This window comes from Callospermophilus lateralis, chromosome 11, assembly GCF_048772815.1.
Source record: "Callospermophilus lateralis isolate mCalLat2 chromosome 11, mCalLat2.hap1, whole genome shotgun sequence".
In the NCBI taxonomy this organism is placed as follows: Eukaryota; Metazoa; Chordata; class Mammalia; order Rodentia; family Sciuridae; genus Callospermophilus; species Callospermophilus lateralis.
In genome coordinates, this window is record NC_135315.1 from 61,502,463 (window position 1) to 61,521,560 (window position 19,098).

General features: G+C 41.6%; 2 protein-coding genes across 2 annotated transcripts in view; both read left to right on the forward strand.

Annotated features, from left to right (window-relative positions):
• LOC143409520 (multidrug and toxin extrusion protein 1-like) overlaps positions 1 to 17,019 on the forward strand; it is a 36,825-nt gene extending 19,806 nt beyond the window's left edge. The window contains exons 13-17 of the mRNA XM_076869849.1: positions 4,411 to 4,480; positions 4,728 to 4,860; positions 11,008 to 11,102; positions 11,940 to 12,018; positions 15,979 to 17,019. Of these exons, the coding sequence (XP_076725964.1) occupies positions 4,411 to 4,480; positions 4,728 to 4,860; positions 11,008 to 11,102; positions 11,940 to 12,018; positions 15,979 to 16,205 (604 nt within the window). The 3' untranslated portion in view covers positions 16,206 to 17,019. The remainder of the gene's footprint in view (positions 1 to 4,410; positions 4,481 to 4,727; positions 4,861 to 11,007; positions 11,103 to 11,939; positions 12,019 to 15,978) is intronic.
• Positions 17,020 to 18,275: 1,256 nt separating this feature from the next.
• Positions 18,276 to 19,098, forward strand: part of LOC143410565 (multidrug and toxin extrusion protein 2-like) — a 50,741-nt gene continuing 49,918 nt past the window's right edge. Inside the window, exons 1-2 of the mRNA XM_076871419.1 lie at positions 18,276 to 18,434; positions 18,612 to 18,713. Coding sequence (XP_076727534.1) covers positions 18,276 to 18,434; positions 18,612 to 18,713 — 261 coding nt within the window. The remainder of the gene's footprint in view (positions 18,435 to 18,611; positions 18,714 to 19,098) is intronic.

The following is a 19,098-nucleotide window of genomic DNA, read 5'->3' on the forward strand; positions in this document are numbered from 1 at the left end:
TATTAGATTGATTGCTGAAGAATTCTGGAGTGTGATAAATACCTTTCTGCTTTGCAGATTTTTTCCTTTCTTCATTGATGAGGCTAGCTGGTACATTCTAACTATACAGAAATACCATGGGAGTACTTCTTATTTGGAATCCCTTGTTAGCAATTCCAAATTACAAGTTGGCTTTTGCTTCCTGGTTTCAAAAAGCCATTGGAGTGGGCAGAACAAACTTTCAGTTTACTCTTCAGATATTTATCTTCTATATTCCATAGGTTTTTTTTTTTTTTTTTTTCATCCTCTGCCATTGCATTACAGATTTTCCATTTTGGGATGAGTAGGGAAGGCAATCATAAATAGTTCTCATTTTTCTCAGAGGGAATCAGAATTAACTTTACTGGAAATACAGGATACACTGATGGTTCTGTTGGGAATGTGGGGGACTGCATTCTGTCCACTTCTGAAAACCACACAGAGCAGGAAAAAGGATGAAAAAAAAAAAAAGACTTAAAAACTGTATCTTTGAGATTAGGAGACACAGGAAATGCAAATATCAAAATACTATCATGTGCAACATATGGTCATATATGAATATATGACCCATAAGATTATAAAAGAGCTGAAAATTCCTGTTGTATGGCCTCTCTATGCCACAGCTTTCACCACTCACATGTTTGTGGTGATGTTGGTGGAAGCAAACCTACTGCTCTGCCCCTTGTATAAAAGTATAACATGAACACATATATGTTACATAATACTTGATAATTATATTAACTGACTTTATATTATTGGTTTATGTATTTTTCACACTGCACTTTTAATCATTATTTTAGAATGCACTCCTCCTTATAAAACTTTCCATTGAAACAATATTATGTCAGCAGAGCCCCATGCACCTCCTAGGCCTTGCTTCTCTTGACTGTATTCTTTTCTCTTATGTTTGACTTAACCTCATGCTGTTGTCTTTATCATGGCCCCAGGAGCCATAGGAATAATAGGCTATACTGCACACACACACACACACACACACACACACACACACACAATTTAACCAAGGTATGTAGTAGGGTTTGTTCATTCTGAGATGTTCGCACAATGGCAACATCAGCTAACAATAGTGTTTCTCAGAATGTGTTGCTCACTAAGGAGCCAAGAAGCAACTGAAATGAGCAAAATCCATGATGTAAATGAAGCAGGGCCTGTTTAATCTCAGGAGAGAGAAGGAGAAAGTCCCTCTATACAAAGTAGTAAGAAAGGAGTGAATTACTGCAAATCATCATCTTTTTAAAAAAAAAATCCAAGAGAGAAATCAGTTTGCACGTTTTATTTTTGCAAGAGAATTTTTAAGAATTGGAAGAAATAGACAATTCTCTAAGAAAATAATTGATCAAAATTTACTCAAGAAGAGCAGGGGTTGTGGCTCAGTGTAGAGCACTTGCCTAGCATGTGTGAGGCACTGGGTTTGATTTTCAGCACCACATATAAAATAAAATAAAGGTTCATCAACAACTAGAAAAATATATACATTAAAAAATTACCCCAAAAAGGGATTGAAAGTCTAAACATGGTGATTTCCTTATGAGAAATAAGAGACAGTAACTTAAGATGCCAAAAAAGCATTAATTCCAGAGGGTCCCAAAGGAGAATTTTATCCAATCTTCAAAATGTAGATAAAATTCCAGTCATGTTTAAACTATTCCTCAGCATAGAAAAATGGAATTTCAGCATTCTGTTTATGAAGCAAACATAACAGTGGCTCCATAATCTGACAAAATTTGCACATTAAAAAAAAGAAAATCAAACCATTCTCACTTATTAATATAGATTTAAAAATCCAAAATAAAGAGCCAGAGGTGTGCTCCTTGGGTGTGACCAGCATGCAAGTTTAGGCTGCACAGCACCCTGGATTCAATCCCCAGCACCCAAAAGAAAAATAAATGAAAATCCAAAATAAAGTATTAGTAGGCAAGAATTGAACAACACATTGAAAATAATATATTTTGGTAGAATAGGAAGGTGAAGATGATAGGTGGAAGAGGCAAGATGCAGATCATGTACAGAATGCTTTTTGTGAAGTGATAGTGTACAGAAATTAAGATTATCCATTTGTATTTGCTTATATTTTCATTAAAACTGGACAAATACAGAAAGTAGAAAAAATTGTTACCTGGGAGGACAGGGTAGTAATGGGGTGGATTGGAAGACTGTGGCCATAAGGCTTCTCACTCTCCTTTTCCTGTTGTTTGATTTCTTTAATCATTTGCAAATTTGCCCGATTCAGACATTAAATTTTAGTAAATGAACTATGTTCCTGTCCTTTCTGAAGAAGTGATCATCTTGGGCTGGGGATGTGGCTCAAGCGGTAGCGCGCTCGCCTGGCATGCGTGGGGCCCGGGTTCGATCCTCAGCACCACATACAAACAGAGATGCTGTGTCCCCCGAAAGCTAAAAAATGAATATTAAAAAATTCTCTCTCTCTCACTCTCTCTTTAAAAAAAAAAAGAAGTGATTATCTTGTTCAGTGCTAGATTCCACATTTATTCATTCATGTAACAAATATTTATTGTCATGCAATAATATGGGCTTATTTGTGACCAGTCCACTGAAGGGTATGATGGATTTCTTCCCTCCCTAGGTCAGTGATAGAATTTTTCTTGCTTCCTATCACATGTGGGCTTTTAAATCTGTCTCTCTAGGGGGCACGGTGGCACATGCCTGTCATTCCAGTGACTCAGGAGGATCACAAGTTCGGGACCAGTCTCAGCAACTTAGCTGAGACAATGTCTCAAAAATAAATAAATAAATAAATAAATAAATAAATAAATAAATAAAATAAGATAAAATAAAATAAAAAGGGATGTAACTCAGTGGTAAAGAGCACTTGGGTTATGACTCCTCCTTCTCTGGGGGAGGGGGCAGAAATCATCTAATCTAGCATTAGAAATTAGAGCCCATTTGTAGGATCTAAGGATAATTCTGCAGAATGTATCTATGGCTGTAAAACTTACCAACCTTGGTTCCATGGAAAGCACTTTTTTGTTCATTTTTTTGGTGATGCTGGGGATCAAACACATAGCCTCACACATGCTGGGTAGGTGCTATACCACTGAACTATACCTTCAGCTCCGATAGAGGGCACCTTAACTCTTAACTCTGTAATGCTTGATCCACTGTGGGATTGAACCTAGAAGTGTTCTGCCTCTGAGACACATCCTCAGCACACACTTTTAAATTTTATTTATTTACTTTTAAAATTTATTTTGGTGTTGGGTGACCAAAATTCAAGGATGGGGCTTTACTACTGAGCTACATCCCTAGCCCTTTTTACTTTTTATTTTGAGACAAGATCTTGCTAAGTTGCTTAGAGCCTCACTCTATTGCTGAAGCTGGCCTTGAACTTGTAATCCTCCTGCCTCAGAGCCCACCAAGTCACTAGGATTACAGTTGTGCACCACCATACTCAGTTTTTTCTTTCTATATATACATATACATACATATATATATATATATATATATATATATATATATATATATATATATATATATTTACATTTTTAAAATACCTTTATTTTATGTGGTGTTGAGGATCGAACCCAGGGCCTCGCATGTGCTAGGCAAGCACTCTACCACCGAGCCACAGCCCCAACCACTTTCTTTTCTTATTCTTTTTATTTTTTTGCATTAGGGGTTTGCTAAGTTGCCCAGGCTGGCTTTGAACTTAGGATCCTTCTGCCTCAGCCTCCTGAGTAGCTGGGAACACAGGGGTGCACCATAGTGCCTGGTCTAAGGAATCATTTTAGAAGGATGACGGTAAAATGTAAGCTTTAGTTTTTGCAGGCAGTGGAGTACCAAGTCATTGAATTGGTTTATGTGGTCAACTACATTCAATTACATTTGTCTGTTTTTATTTAGCAATTATATATATAAATAAAATTTTCCCCCTAAAAATTATAAGATAGAGCTGGGGGTATAGCTTAGTGGTAAAACACTTGCCTAGCATGTGCAAGATCCTGAGTTGGATCTCCAGCATTGGGAAAAGAAAATGTCATGTCCTACAACATACAGTTTGCTTCTTCTTTGGGCCAAGCACCTGTAGAATTGTCCCTGCATAGAAGCTATTGGCTAGAATGCGTGGGCCATGTCTGCAAGACAAAAGCTGAACTGTGCTGCTGAACTGAGACAGGAGCAAAGTCCCACCACCTGGGAACTGTGTAGTTCTCCTTTCCCATATATATATATATATATATTTTTTTTATGTTTTAGTTGTAGATGGACACAATATCTTTGTTTTATTTTTATGTGGTGCTGAGAATCGAACTCAGAGCCTCGCATGTGCTAGGCGAGTGCTCTACCGCTGAGCCACAACCCCAGCCCTCCCACATATTTGTGTTCCACTAATCACCATGTGCTTTATTTTGTGAACAGAGACATCGTTGCTCTGGTGGCTCAGGTGGTCCCAATTTATGCTGTGTCCCACCTCTTTGAAGGACTTGCTGTGAGTGTTATGCCTTAAGAACTTTCATGATCTACATTATGTGTTTCTTCTGATGATGGTAAACTTCAACTGAGAAGAGGAGTTAGGGTAGGAAATACTAGTCATGGTTCCTTCTGCAGGATATTGTCACATGTTCATGGATTTTTAAGTCTGAGTGGCATGAAATATCTGGTCCATGCTTGGGAGGTGGGGAGTCTTTCAAAAGCAGCAGTAGTGTTCACACTGATGAGATGTTACCTGCCCACAGTGTACGAGTGGTGGCGTTTTGCGGGGAACTGGAAGTCAGAAGGTGGGAGCCATTGTTAACGCCATTGGGTATTACGTGATTGGTCTACCCATTGGGATTGCACTGATGTTTGCAGCCAAGCTTGGAGTGATTGGTAAGCTTTATTTCAAAAATAATGATTGGGAATACACTGGTAATCAATAAATGATTCTATCAAAACTTGAAGGTTGTCTTTGGGTGAAGTATAACTGATTTAAGAATGGTTTGTTTTAATCCATCAGATCTGGGCAGGCAGAGCAGTTACAGACCAGGAAATGACCCTCAGAGAACACTGAAACTTGACTCTGGAATTCTGGAATTTTCAACTTCAGTTCTACCCTTGGTTAGAGAAAGCTGGGGCTGGACACACAGTAGCCTCCAACTCCAGCCCCAGCCCCAGCCCCAGCCCCAGCCTCAGCCAGGAGCCCAAGGCTGCCTGGTCATGCCCTTCTTGCCCATGCAGGTGATGGTCCCCATTGCGATACCCAGCACAACAAAATATCCTTTCTACTCCTCTCCCTGATTTACCCGTCCAGTTTTCACTTCTTCAAAGGAGTGACAGCAAGGACCACCGAAGAAGCATTTGGAAATGTCCCTTTTGTAGATCTGTTCTGTTCTTTTAGTGATAGCCCTTTGCGTCGGCAAGACCCTGGCAGTGAAACTACAGAAGGAAGGTCATCCTCCTGTGGCATCCTGGAGAGATTGGGGTGAAGTGGGAAAGTGGCTGGTCAGCGACATGGCACCTGGACCCAGTAGGACATAGAATAGCACCCTTCTGTGCTCACCAAGGGGCATGGCAACTGGCCAGCGCTCTCCTTATCATCCTTACCTTCTTCTGTAGCCTCTGCCTCCCACCTGCCATAATCTTTGGTATATCTTATCCATATCTTGTGGGTATTCCCATAGGGTATGGGAGGGGGGATCAATGTGGACAGTGCAGAAGAAAGGTGGGGGCAAGACATCTCTTTATCCCTTTTTTTAGTCTTTTTTTTTTTTCCACTATGACCAAAAGACCTGACAAGAACAATTAAAGGAGGAAAAGCTTATTTGGGGGCTTTTCAGTTTCAGAGGTCTCGGTGTATAGACGGCCAGCTCCATTGCTCTGAGCCAGAGGAGAGGTAGAACATCACAATGGAATGGTGTGGTAGAGGGAAGCAGTTCAGGGCATGATATCAGGAAACAGAGACAGAACTCCACTTAACAAGGGCAAAATATAAACCTCAAAGGCACATACCCAGTGATCCACCTCCTCTAGCCACACCCTACTTGCCTACGGTTACCACCCAGTTAATCCATTCAAGTGGATTAATGCATTGATAAGGCTAAGGCTTTCGTAACCCAATCAGTTCACCTCTAAAAGTTCTTGTTTTGTCTCACACATGAGCTTTTGGGGGATACCTCCTATCTAAACCATAACATCCTCTTACTGAATTTGGAGGAGAGAACTGAATCTACATGATCTGAAATTACCAGAGCTATTTTTTTTTAAAGTAGGGAAATATATGACTGCCTAGCTTTGGTTTCTAAAATAATAATTGGGAATGCATTGGCAGTGAATACATGATGATATTAAAACCTGGAACATTGTCTTTGGTGTGAAGTGGTAACTGACTTAAGCATGGTTTGTTTTAATCTATTAGTATTTGGCGGGCTCAGAGGTGGTGAGAAGTCATCTGATACCCACAGAGAACTTCCAGTCCAACGTGCTTCATTGTGTAGCACATTTTTCTCAAGTTCAATAATGTTTTAATTAAAAATACAGAAGATGGTCAAAGAATAGAATTTTCAGAACTCATTGGTGCAGAAAATTATTTAGCTGAGTTTCTGGCATTATTCAGGCTTTGACTTCACTGATGAAAATGTTAATGGAAATTAAACAGAAGAACCTATTTTTTTACTGATATGTTTTATTTAACACTATTATCTAAAATATTATCATTGAAACATTCAATAAGTATAAAATACTAAAGATAACATTCTTTTTTATATTGTATCATTTTATAAAAATCATTTTAATTGAAAAAGCATACATATATGTATGAAAATGCTACAAAGAAACCCATTATTTGTACAATTAATATGCACTAGTTATAATTTTAAAAACGAATCACAATTGTATGCATATGTGGGGCACCATGTGGTATTTTCATGTGCATACAATTAGATCAAAGTAATTAACATACCTGCCATCTTGCTTATTTTTCATGGTGAGACATCTGAAATTTACTCATATGCAGTAGGGTATGATTGATTATAGTCACCCTGCTGTGCAGTAGATTTTAAAACTCATTCTTCTTGTCAATCTACAACATTGTGTCCTTTTGTGTTTTTTGGAATCAAATCCAGGGCTCCATGCATACTAGGCAAGAACTTTACCACAGAGCCACACACTTTGGCCCAAGAAACTTTGTACCCTTTGACCAACAATTCCCCCATACTCTCCCACCCCACCCCCAAGGGGCCACCCCAGCCTCTGGTAACCGTCATTCTACTCTCTACTTCTTTCAGTTCAACTTTTCTGGAAGAGGAGGAATTTACTTTAAAATATAGATCCCTCTATATCCTAAGGGCTGTACTTGTCCCACTTCATTCATCTAGTAAAAGCATACCTACTGTGTGCAAAGTAGAGGGATTTGAGAATTTCTAAAGGGGACACTGTGAAAGGACTGTAGTCAACTCTTCCCACCTACCATTTAGATGGAAGTGTAGCATGAATTGTTTCAGAATGTCATATTGCTCCCAGTAGGGTGCCCAGTGTAACTGTACAAAATGCCCAGATGAATACCAAAATACCACAGATTCTTCTGAGCAACCTAAGACATTGTAACAGCCTCAGAATTCCCTTGGAGGCCTTTCTAATATGCAAATTCCTACGTCCTGCCCAGGATATTCTAATAATTATACTGTTTGGCTGGGTGCAGTGGTGCACACCTGTCATCTCAGGGGTAAGAGAGGCTGAGGTAGGAGGATTGTGAGTTCAAAGCCAGCCTCAGCAACTTAGCAAACCCTATCTCATTAAAAAAAAAAAAGAAGAAGAAGAAGAAGGCTGGGGATGTGGCTCAGTGGTTAAGTGGGTTCAATCCCTGGTACCCTCCCCTCCCCCAAACCAAAACAAAACCAAAATCCTGTGTGGGGTTCCTAGTTGAGTCAAACAGAAATCTTTTAATATGTATTGTGAAATTACTAGAAATCAAGTTCATAATTTTCAAATTATGACCGGAGCTAGCTAGTTATTTTCTTTTGAAGATAAGGTGAACTTGTAATTTCTGTGTACTAGGAACTCTGGATTTGGAAGAGGAAGGAGGGGCTTGTTTTTACTACTCCATTATAGGACTAGCAGGTGGTCACTAACTTCACTATTGTGAATGAAGAGCGACTGGCCACTCCTGACAAACGTGGTGGGAAGGTGTTTGGTGAAGAGGAGTAGAGGAGCTGTAAACCTTGCATGGAGTCTCCCCTCCAGAACCTGGGAACCCAGAGTAGCCCCCTTAATCCTTACATGGATATGAACAGCTGTGGAAATAAACCGAGAACAAGCAAAAGAGAAAAGTAAAGGCTTTGTGTTCTGAGCCTGTCACCCAGGGAAGTCAGCCACTGGTAGTGGGAGAGCTTTATAGTGGGTAAAAGGAATGGCTCAGGTGGCCCTGATTGGAGGTTCTTGGCCTGGGGGAGCTAGAGGTGGCTGACTAGATGTGGGGCCACTACATGATTGGCTAGGGGTATATATTTGTCTGAAGGTGGAAGTAGGGACCCAAATTAGGGAAGCTGTCAGTTATGAGCCAAGCCTGGCCATTTGGCATTGATTGTTGTAGAAGTTATGGTTTGGCTTTCTGATTTGTCACTAGAGATGCCAAAGTGGCTTCCAGCAAGTCTGGTTTCTAGAAGGCTGCCTTCCTGGGTTGCTTATTGTGGATAAAAGGTTAGTTTCCTGGGCTGGTTGCTGCATGTGGGTCAGAGTTCTATTTTTATGTCCAGCCTGGCAATTGTCTGTCTGTACATTCATCCTCCCATGGACTACCTTAGAGCTTTTGATTCTATCTTTAGTTCATTATTGACAAAGCCTCTCATTATTTGCATCTCCTCAATGCCTTATATAGGGTTTTAAATTCATTCATTCATTCATTCATTCATTCATTTATTTGATACCAGAGATTGAACCCAGGAGTGTTCTACCTCTGAGATACGACCCATTCCCTTTTTACAAAAATGTTATTTTGAGATTGTGTATTGCTAAGTTGCTCAATCTGGTCTCAAACTGCCTCAGCCTCCTGCCTCAACCTCCTGAGCAGCTAGAATCACAGATGTGCGCTACTGTGCCTGGCACTGTGTAGGTTCATTAGGTAGAATCTGTATAATAATTTGAGATTTAACAGGCTTTCTCTATCATTCATTTACACTCAATTTCTCCTCTTTGTTTCTAATCATCTCTGGGTGCATAACCCTCCCCTGCAAGCTTCCAGAAAAATCTGTAGAGGTCAAGTAGGAAACTCTGGGGGTAGAGAATATCATTACTTCTTAATGTGTGGTGAATTTTGCTATGAAAATTATTTTGTTTTTTAACTGTTAAAATGTTTTAAAACCAATGTAAAATGGGATCCAGGTGTTACAAGCACCTTTTTGAATACAAACATTGATTTCTAAAATGGCTTCTCAGCTGGGGGTGTAACTCAGTGGTAGAACATATGTTTAGCATGCACAGGGCTCTGGACTCAATCCCCAGCATGTCCCCCCCGCCACCCTCTAAAAAGCTTTCTTTCCCTTTCAGAAGCCTAAATACTGAGGTATAGTCAGGGATCCCCCATGGAAAGTAGCATCCCTTAAGGTTAAGTGGTAAAAACTTTGAGAGGGGAGGGGATGAGATAATCAGAGCCCCACAGGAACAAATGAATTCCAGGGACTAATTCATGGCTTGTTAGCTATTAAGAGCACAGTATGTTCCTTTCCCTCTCCACCCACTCTCAAACCGTCTTATAGGTCTCCAGAAACCAGATGCAACACTAAAGTCAGGATACCTTTGCCATGACTCTCCAAGAACAAACAACAAAGAGGTCAAAACTATTGAGGCATCATTGAAATAGCAAATTCCAAGGACCCTGAACTTGTTACTTGCATGATTTATGTTTTTCTCCATCTGCATGTGTTTTCTCCACAGTCCCAGCAATTCATCCTTATCACAAGGCAGAGGTGATTATATAGGGAAAGATGTAACATTTGCTCCAGACTGAAGGCCCCTCCCTCAAGGTTGAAAGACCCACACACACACACAAAAAAAAAATCTTAGAAAATATGCCCAAAGCCAATTAAAATTCCTAGAATCTAGCCCACCCTTGCCATCCTTGCACAGGAATAAAAACTTAGCTCCCTTTGAAGAGCTAGCTCGACAGTCTCTCGTTTAGTGCTGTGTCTCCCTTCTGCTGGAGCAAGAAATCCCAATAGTCTTGTTCCTGTTGCCATTAATCCTTCCTCGGATTTGTTTGGTGGAGCACAAGAACCACCAGGACTAATACTATGAACAAATAATTCTTAGGTTTTTCTTACATTTTTTCCTTTTTAATACATCTCCGGGTGACCAACATGTAAACTAACTAATATCCAAAATCAAAGGCTTCTACTAGAAGCAGCCAAATTAAAAATGAAATATTTTAATTTGGGGGCTGGGGATGTGGCTCAAGCGGTAGCGCGCTTGCCTGGCATGCGTGCAGCCCGGGTTCGATCCTCAGCACCACATACAAACAAAGATGTTGTGTCCGCCGAAAACTAAAAAATAAATATTAAAAAAAAAAAAAATCTCTCTCTCTCCCTCTCTCTCTCTCTCTCTCTCTCTCTCTCTCTCTCTCTCACTCTTTTAAAAAAATATTTTAATTCATTTATTGACCATGATGATTTCTGCTTTTTTTTTTTTTTTTTTTTTAACGTTCATCTCTTTTGAGGAACATAGGGCAGAAGAAGTTTTGTCCTGGGAAATTTAATTTTCTTGTCACTGGCACTATTATTGATATCCAATCATTGTAATAAAAATGGCTAGCGATAACCTCTGAACTTTTGCTGTGACAATCACAGAAAGTGGTCTCAGGGGGTGCTGGCCTTCTGGAAACCCAAGAAGAGAGCAGGTAGAGTCCTACGGTCCACTATGGACCCCACCTCAGCCATGGAAGCAGATTCCCAGCATGGTCTGCAGAAGTAACAGGAGATGCATACATCCTCTCAGGGGTGGCCATTTTCCACTGAGCTAACCACCTCTGTTAAATATTTCCACATCCAGGTCTGTGGGCGGGGATCATCATCTGTACTGTCGCTCAAGCTGTGTGCTTTATCGTCTTTATTGCTCGTCTCAACTGGAAACAAGCCTGTCAACAGGTAACTATGCTGATGGATGTCCCAGCAAACGTTCTTCCTTAGGGGCTGGGGATGTGGCTCAAGTGGTAGCGCGCTCACCTAGCATGCAGTGAGGCACTGGGTTCGATTCTCAGCAAATAAAAAAAAAAAAACAAAAAAACAAAATAAAGATATTATGTCCATCTAAAAAACTAAAAAAAATTTTTAAAAAGTTCCTTCCCTAGAAAACAAGCAGGATCTGGTGGGGTGCTCTTTTTTGCTTTGGGAGGTTCTTTTCTCTTTGATGCTATTTTTAGGTTATAACTAGATTTTCAGAAGCGAAGGACTCCATGACCCTGGCTTTATCTGTTTTCTCTTTGTGGAGTCAATGAATAGAAACATACAAGCCTCCTTTTATTTATTTATTTATTTTTGTATCTCCTGCCAGAATCTCACCTTTGGCCAATTTCAGGATAGAATTGGAAACTTGAGAGAAAGCGTCAAAGTTCATCCTAACCCTGTTTACTGTTTACTCAAAATATTTTGCTCAGATCCTGTGTGCCTCCTTCTCTTCACCTTTCCAGGGTCAATGTGAGGTCTGGAAATAGGAGGCTAAAAAAAGGAGATGAAGTAAGAAGGTGAAGAAAAAGGGCAGGTTCTAAGTGATCTTGGTCCTTCATCTCACCCTGCACCTGTCCATCCAACCTTCCCCCTCCCACTGACTTCATTTCAGTTCTTATGAAAGCGGATTCTATAGCCATGACCTAGAGAAGATTCAACTTTACATGTCCATTGAGGAACAGGGCTTGGCTTTTCCTAAACTGGGTGTCAAACCTACACTATCTAACAACTAGTGAACTTTGAATTTCATTTTTCTAGGCTCAAGTACATGCCAATTTGAAGGTCAATGTGGCCCCAGATGAGAATTCTGCTGTCCCTCAAGATCCAGTTTACCCAGGTATGATATAATGCTCCCAGCTCTTAGGCCTATCTAGGTAGGACTGGAGGGGTCATTCGCTCAATTTACTGCTGTGTACTCTCATTGATATAAGGTACTAATGTTTCAGAAATAAATGATAGAGTCAGTTAATGCCCACTTTGGGGTAAAGTTTGTTGGCTTCAATTCCACACATTGACATACGGCTACAGTGATTAAACGGCCCTCAGTTCCTTTGCTAATTTGTGGTATTTCTGTAACCATTCTATAGGCATTTTTTTCTCTTTTAAAATACATTTTTTGATTGACATAATAATTGTACATATTTGTGGGTCACAGCGTGACATCTCAATACATGTGTACAAATGTGTAATGATCAGTTAGTGGTAATTGGCTTATCCATCACTTCAAACATTTATCATTTCTTTGTGTTGGGCTACAGATATTTCTAATACTTGGAGATTCTATGCATGGGTCATATCTTGACCCATTTGTGTTTATTTTAGTGAGGTTTCTTGTGTTTATTAGAGACACCTGCTTTAAGTAAGTTATTGTTTGGACAATTGCTTCTGATGAACATTCTACAAATGTATTTTTTTCCTGTCATTTTTGTAATTCTTTTTTTTTTCTCTCTCTCTCTTTTGGTTTATTATATTCTGTTAACCATTTTTAAATTCTTTTTTAAATTTGTTTTAATTAGTTACATATGACAGTACAATGATATTGACATATCATACATTTGAATCAGATGGGATATAATTTCTCATTTTTCTGAATGTATTTGCAGAATTACATTGGTCATGCAGTCATGTATATACCCACAGCAATAATAATGTCTATTTTATTCTGCTGTCCATCTTTGTAATTCTTCTACATTCCCAGTTTCTTAGGCAGGTAGTCATTTTAGTCCTTTGTTACTGTAAAGGAGGTAACAGTGGTTTCCCTCTGCACACCTAGGTTCTACAGCTAGGCCAAGAATGGAATTGACACAGGGCAGATTAACAGGAGAAAAAAAATATATTTAATTACATGCACAGGCTTGGGAATCCCACAGAATGAGACTCAAAGAAGGGTCAGATGGGTATAGTTAATATTGCTTCTTGAACAACAGAAAGGAGTAGGGGTGTGAGGCTTCTAGGGGTGGGGTTGGCTACACAAGAGAAGGTGAGAGGAATAAATGCATGATAAAATAAAGATGATCTTCTTATGTAGAAAGTTTCTCAGATGATAAAAGTTGTTCAGGAGCTGCCTTCTTCTTGATATAGTTTTACTAATATAAGATTTCTTTTTTTTTCTAGTTTATTTTGTTTATTTTTATATTCTAATTTGCTACATATGACAGCAGAATGCATTACGGTTCATATTATACATATAGAGCACCATTTTTCATATCTCTGGTTGTATACAAAGTATATTCACACCATTCGTGTCCTCCCGCAGGTACTTAGGGTAATGGTGTTCATCTCATTCTACCGTCTTTCCTACCCCCATGCCTCCTCCCTTCCCTCCCTCCCCTTTGCCCTATCTAGAGTTCGTCTCATCCTCCCTTCTTTTATTAAAGGGTAGCCTTTCAGAGGTACTCCCCTTCTGCAGTTTAAAATAGCTTGAAACGTGGGATGGCATATTCTGGTCTTCTACAGTCACATTTTGGGGGTGGTATGTCCTGAGCTCCAACACTCCTTTATAATTTAACCCTTTGGACTTTCTGATGGCTAAATGTCTGCCAGGGATCACTTCTGGTTTTTGGTTTCTTTTTCCTCAGTTCTCATGCATATTGTCTAGTCTGTGTGTCTGCTTATCTTTGATTATGACACAGACTTTATATTTGGACATTGTTTTAGAAGTCATTTGAGGTCTAAAACTGTTACTGGGGCTCAGGTCTGGATGCTCACCACTCAAAAGCCAATACTCAAGAGATAAGAGTTGATTGGAAGGAAATTAGTTTTATTCAAGGGCTGGCATCCTGGAAGATGGAGAGAGTGATGGTCTTCAAAGCTTCACCTTGGGGAACTTGAGGGCAAAGGAGGAGCAGGGCAAGAAGGTTCTGTGCTGAGTGGGGTCTTTCTCACCCAGGCCTGTGTCTTCTTTTTCCTTCGTCTCTGGCAGAAACATCACAATGTACCTCAACATACTGAGGTTAGTTCCTATAGTTCTTTATCCAAACATATTACTTTTCTTCAAGTTAAACCTCATGACAGAGTACATATTTGTGTTAGTTGACGGACAGAACTAAAGACTGAGGAGTGGTGTTATACAATCTGATGTTATTTGAAGGTCACCAGATGTTCAGGGTTCCGGAAATCTAAATAAACATTATTGAGCAGGTAACATCTTACTTATTTAGGTACAGCCTGTCTTCAGAATTCAGAATACTAGGTACCTTGGCATAGGGAGGTAAAGTGACCCTGCAAAGGGCAAATAGAGGGCAAAGGGCAACTTGAAAAGGAGCAGCCACTGTTAAAGTTTTCTGGTTCCAGATAGGATTTTATTTTGCTTTTGTCAGATGCTGGATTTCATAAGCAATCTAGGGCACTTTGACAGATTGAGGTTTCTGGACTACCCAGCTGACCTGAACATGATAGGCAGCCAATGGGAGGCTGGCTTACTTCTGTTTTGTCCTTAATTGCAGCGCTTTGGTGAGGAGTTCAAGTCCAAGTACAGAGAGGCTTACCACAGCCCACTGTTGCTTGGTGTTGCTCAGCCTCTGAGCCACATGTTCCAGATGGAAAACTCACAGCACAAAAGCAGCCCCAAAAGCCAGGCTTGTGCCTCTGGGTTTACACCCTCCTCATGATCTTGCCCTGGTATCTCTTTATTACACTGTTAGCTCTCTGATGCCTTCAAGATGATCTTGTTTTATCCAGACTTTATAATTATCTTGAGAGTTGGTCTGAGTTTTCTACCATCAGTGAAATCTTTCTCAAATTATAAAGTTGGGATCATAATTGTACTTAACTTACACTATTATTGTGAGGGTCAAGTGAATGCTGAGAACTACCCGACACAGAGTAAGCATTTTGTAGATGTGAGTTGGTATTATTGTGTTCAAAATTATTTTCTTTCAGAACTCTGAGGGGATGTAACATTCCAATACAGGGTGAGCGTCCCTAATCTGAAATCTGAAACACTTCTGGTTCTAATCATCTCAGAAAAGGAATCTTCAACCTTTATCTACTTATGTTTATTAAGAAGTTGGATGCCAGCCAGGCATGGAGGCACAGGCCTATAATCCCAGCTATTCAGAGGGCTGAGACAGGAGGATAACAAGTTCAAGGCCTACCTAGACAAGTTAGAGAGACCTTGTTTCAAAATTAAAAAAAAGGGCTGGGAGGTGCAGCTCAGGACTTTCTTCACATGTGCAAAGCCTTGGGTTCAAATTCCTAGCACATTTTATGCAACCCTCAGTACTGCGAAAATAAAGAAATGAGTAAAAGATAAGTTGCATACCAGTCTTATTCTTGTGCCATTAGATTTTACTTTTCTCTTGGGAAGTTTTTAGGATATTCTTATTCTGCAGCATCATGAGACTAAGTCAAAGTGTGAGTCCTTACCCTGGTACTTCATAGGTCCTTAGATATGAAGATTCCCATCTTTAGTTCTGTGAACAGCCTCAATTTTTTTCTCTTAGTTTATTTCCCCCTCCATTTGCTTTGCTCTCTTTTTGAAATGCTTATTAGATGGGTGTTGGAACCTTGAAAATTCCCCCAAACAAACAAAAAGACACCAACTTGAAGAACTATTAATAGTCATTTAAAGAGGCAGCAGCTTCCTATACCCTCAATCTTGCCTACACACACAGGAACTTGCCTCTAAACATTCTTGCCCAGCAGCTAAAGTATGATTTCTTTTATTTATTCTCGGTAGTAACTGCTTCCTGAATTAACTTTCTCCCAGCTATTACCACGGGTACACATCACCTTTTATACAAACAAAAAAGAAAAAAAAAATCCCTTTGAAGCTAAGTTCCTTTTTCTCCCACAGTAGGTCCTGAAAACCATGGAGAAATTTTAATGAGAGATGTTGGAAAAAAAGATGAGACTCAATTGGACCAGCAGATGCCCCAAGAACAACCTTCACCTGTCCATCCAAAGAACAATGATAAATTGTCTGTGCAACAGTTGGTTCTACGGCGAGGACTCCTGCTCCTGGGCGTCATTTTAATCTTGCTATTGGGGATTTTAGTGAGAGTGTATGTCAGAATTCAGTGATGTGCCAAGAGAGAGAGGGTCAGTCAAGGAATACAGATGTTCCTCAACTTACAATGGGGCTACCTCCTGACAAACCCATTGTAAATTGAAACTGTCACAAGCTGGGGCTGGGGTTGCAACTCAGTAATAGAACTCATGCTTAGCTTGAGGGTCTAGGTTCAATCCCCAACCCCACGTGTATATAAGTTGACAGTGCATTTAATCCACCTATCCTACCATTCAGTGTGAGTAACACAGCACACGGTGGCATGTGATTGTGGGGCTGTGGGAGCTGCAACTTGCTGCTATAGCCCAGCATCTCAGAGAGGATCATACTGCGTTATCGCTAACCTGGGAAAAGCTCCAAAGTACAGTTTCTACTGAATGTGTATCACTTTTGAAGCATCATAAATGGAACCAGTGTTAAGTCAGGGACTACCTGTACTTTTGAGCTTACATACAAATAATTCATAGGCTTAGCAGCGGCAGTTCATTTTCAGATCATGTAATTTAGTTGTGTCTGTGGATTTTAAGAATGGAGAACACAAAGATATACTTTTCTAATGAAGCAGAGAGACTAAGAAGGTAAACGGTTTATCTTGGTTCAAGGTGATGTCTGAAAGATGATGCTTGAGAAAAATTCACTGTCTTAAATAAGGACCACGGTGTGCCATATTCACCTGGGGCTTCCATGTTTCTTCTGCCCACTGTTTTCTAAGACACAACTCCATATAAACAGTGCTTTAGGATTCTTACTGTGTGAATTATTTAAAAAAATATATTTTACAGTACATCTTTCTTTGTGTCTTAGATTATTATTCAATGGCAGATGGCAAATTGTTAATCTTCAGTTGGGGGCCCAGATCTCGGGCACTGTGGGTGCATAATTGAGGCAAGTCTTTAGAGCTGTTAATTATAATTCCTAGTGGTGATGGTGTCAGATGACAAAGTTTTAATAAAGGCCTTAGATTAAGTAGTAACCCTACTTCTTACAGCCTTCACAGTGTTAAGTACACACTGCTAATTCAGCAAACCTCTACATACTAAGTAAGGACAGTACTCGAATGGATACATGACTAGGCTTGGCCTGTGCCCTGAAAGAACAAATAATGAACAAAATCAGAAAAGTTCGCTACTGTTAATAAAAACCACCCAGCTGCTGATTCCCCCCCCCCCCCCACTTTGCATTGCTGGGGATGAACCCAGGATCTTGCACTTGCATGTGCTCTACCACATGGCTACACATACCCCAGCCCTCCCAACTTGCCTGCTTTGGTTGGAATTATCAAAAGGGATCTCTGCCTTCAGGACTTCATTCTTCCTGGGTCCCTAAATTGATCCTCATTCTCCAGCCACCAAGGTGAAGAAGATGTGCAGTGTCTGTGGCCTTCCAGGTGGAGCCTGGGGGGCCTGAGGCATCCACAGGGCCGACCCTCCCCCAGCTCTTTATTAGAAAGCCCTCAACTCTCTCCTTGTGCCCCCCAACCTGATACCCCTGGAGCTCTAGAGGTGTCTCACACCCCTGCCCTTTTCCTTGGCCCCATAACAGGTTCCTCTGGCTGCAGGTGCCATGGCTACACTGACTAGAAGCCACACTGGCTGGCAGATTCAGTACCTTGTCCCCGCAGAGCCAAGACACTGGGGAACCGTAGGATGGCGGTGGATGGGGATGGGGGAATGCCTGAACATCCCTTCAGCTGCGGCCTGGAGAAAGGTGTCCCCCGAAAGTGTTCTATGGGTGTGGAGGATGTGGGAATTACAAAGTCCACTCTGCCTCCACACACTTTTTGCAATCTGTCTTGACGCCTTATAGAAACTCCTCATCCTAGAGCTGCCCTCCTGGGCAAGCACCCCCACCCCCACCCCCCGGGGTTCTGGGTGTTGACGGTTGGACTGGGCGCCCTGGGCGTGGTGGTGGGGGGTGGTTGCTGGTCTCCGCGGCAGTGGACCATCGGCCGGCTGGGCTGGGCGGGGTGGGGCGGAGCAGGGAAGGGAAGGGCCCTGCCAGGCGGTGTAGGTGTAGGGCCCGGCAGCCTCGGCCTCGCGCGCTCGCATTCCGTGAGCGGGCTTGGAGCCCCTTCCAGAGCCGGCATGGAGGTCCCCGCTGCCGCCACCGAGTCCCCCGCGGACCAAGCCCTCCCACCGCCCGGCGTCCTCTGGCGGCGCGGCTGCCTGCGGGGCTTGCGGGGCGCGTTGCCCTCGGACCTGCGGCGGGAGGCGGCGGAGCTGGCGGCGCTCGCGGGCCCCGTGGTGAGTGCGGCGGCCCCCCGCTGCGCCCGCCCGACGGCCGCCGCAGCCGCAGTCGCGAGGCTTGGGCGCCCCTTGGGGCTGCTTTAGCGCCCTCGAGCGCGTTCCCACCTGGCTGCGCGAAGCCCGGGGAGGGAGGGTGGGTGTAAAACTCCACTTTCCTTTCTGTTCCCCGGGCAGTTCCTTGCACAGTTGATGATCTTTCTCATTAGCATCGTCAGTTCCATATTCTGCGGACATCTGGGCAAAGTCGAGCTGGATGCTGTGACACTTGCTGTCTCGGTGGGTGTTTACGTCTTTTTATTTGAGCTGATAACAACAAAGTCTCAGCATTTTTATTTATTTGTTTTGTTTTATTTATTTAAAAAAAATTTTTTTTTGGTGGTGCGGGGGTTGCGCATACTGGGCCGATGCTCTCCCACGGACCTACTACCCTCCCCGCCGCCCACCCGCCGCCCCAGCCAAGCTTCAGAATTTAAATTGTGTCATGTCCTCCGTGTCTTTTTTAGAGGATCTGGGTCTTGCTTACAGATACTGTTACCTGATCTTTAGTTTTGAAGTAGATCGCGTCAGCTACGTAGACAAAGCTTTCTGAGCAGATCTCTAATTATAGAGGCACCAGATCCTGTGAGGAATGTAACAAGTAGATAAATTTGGGCATATCTAC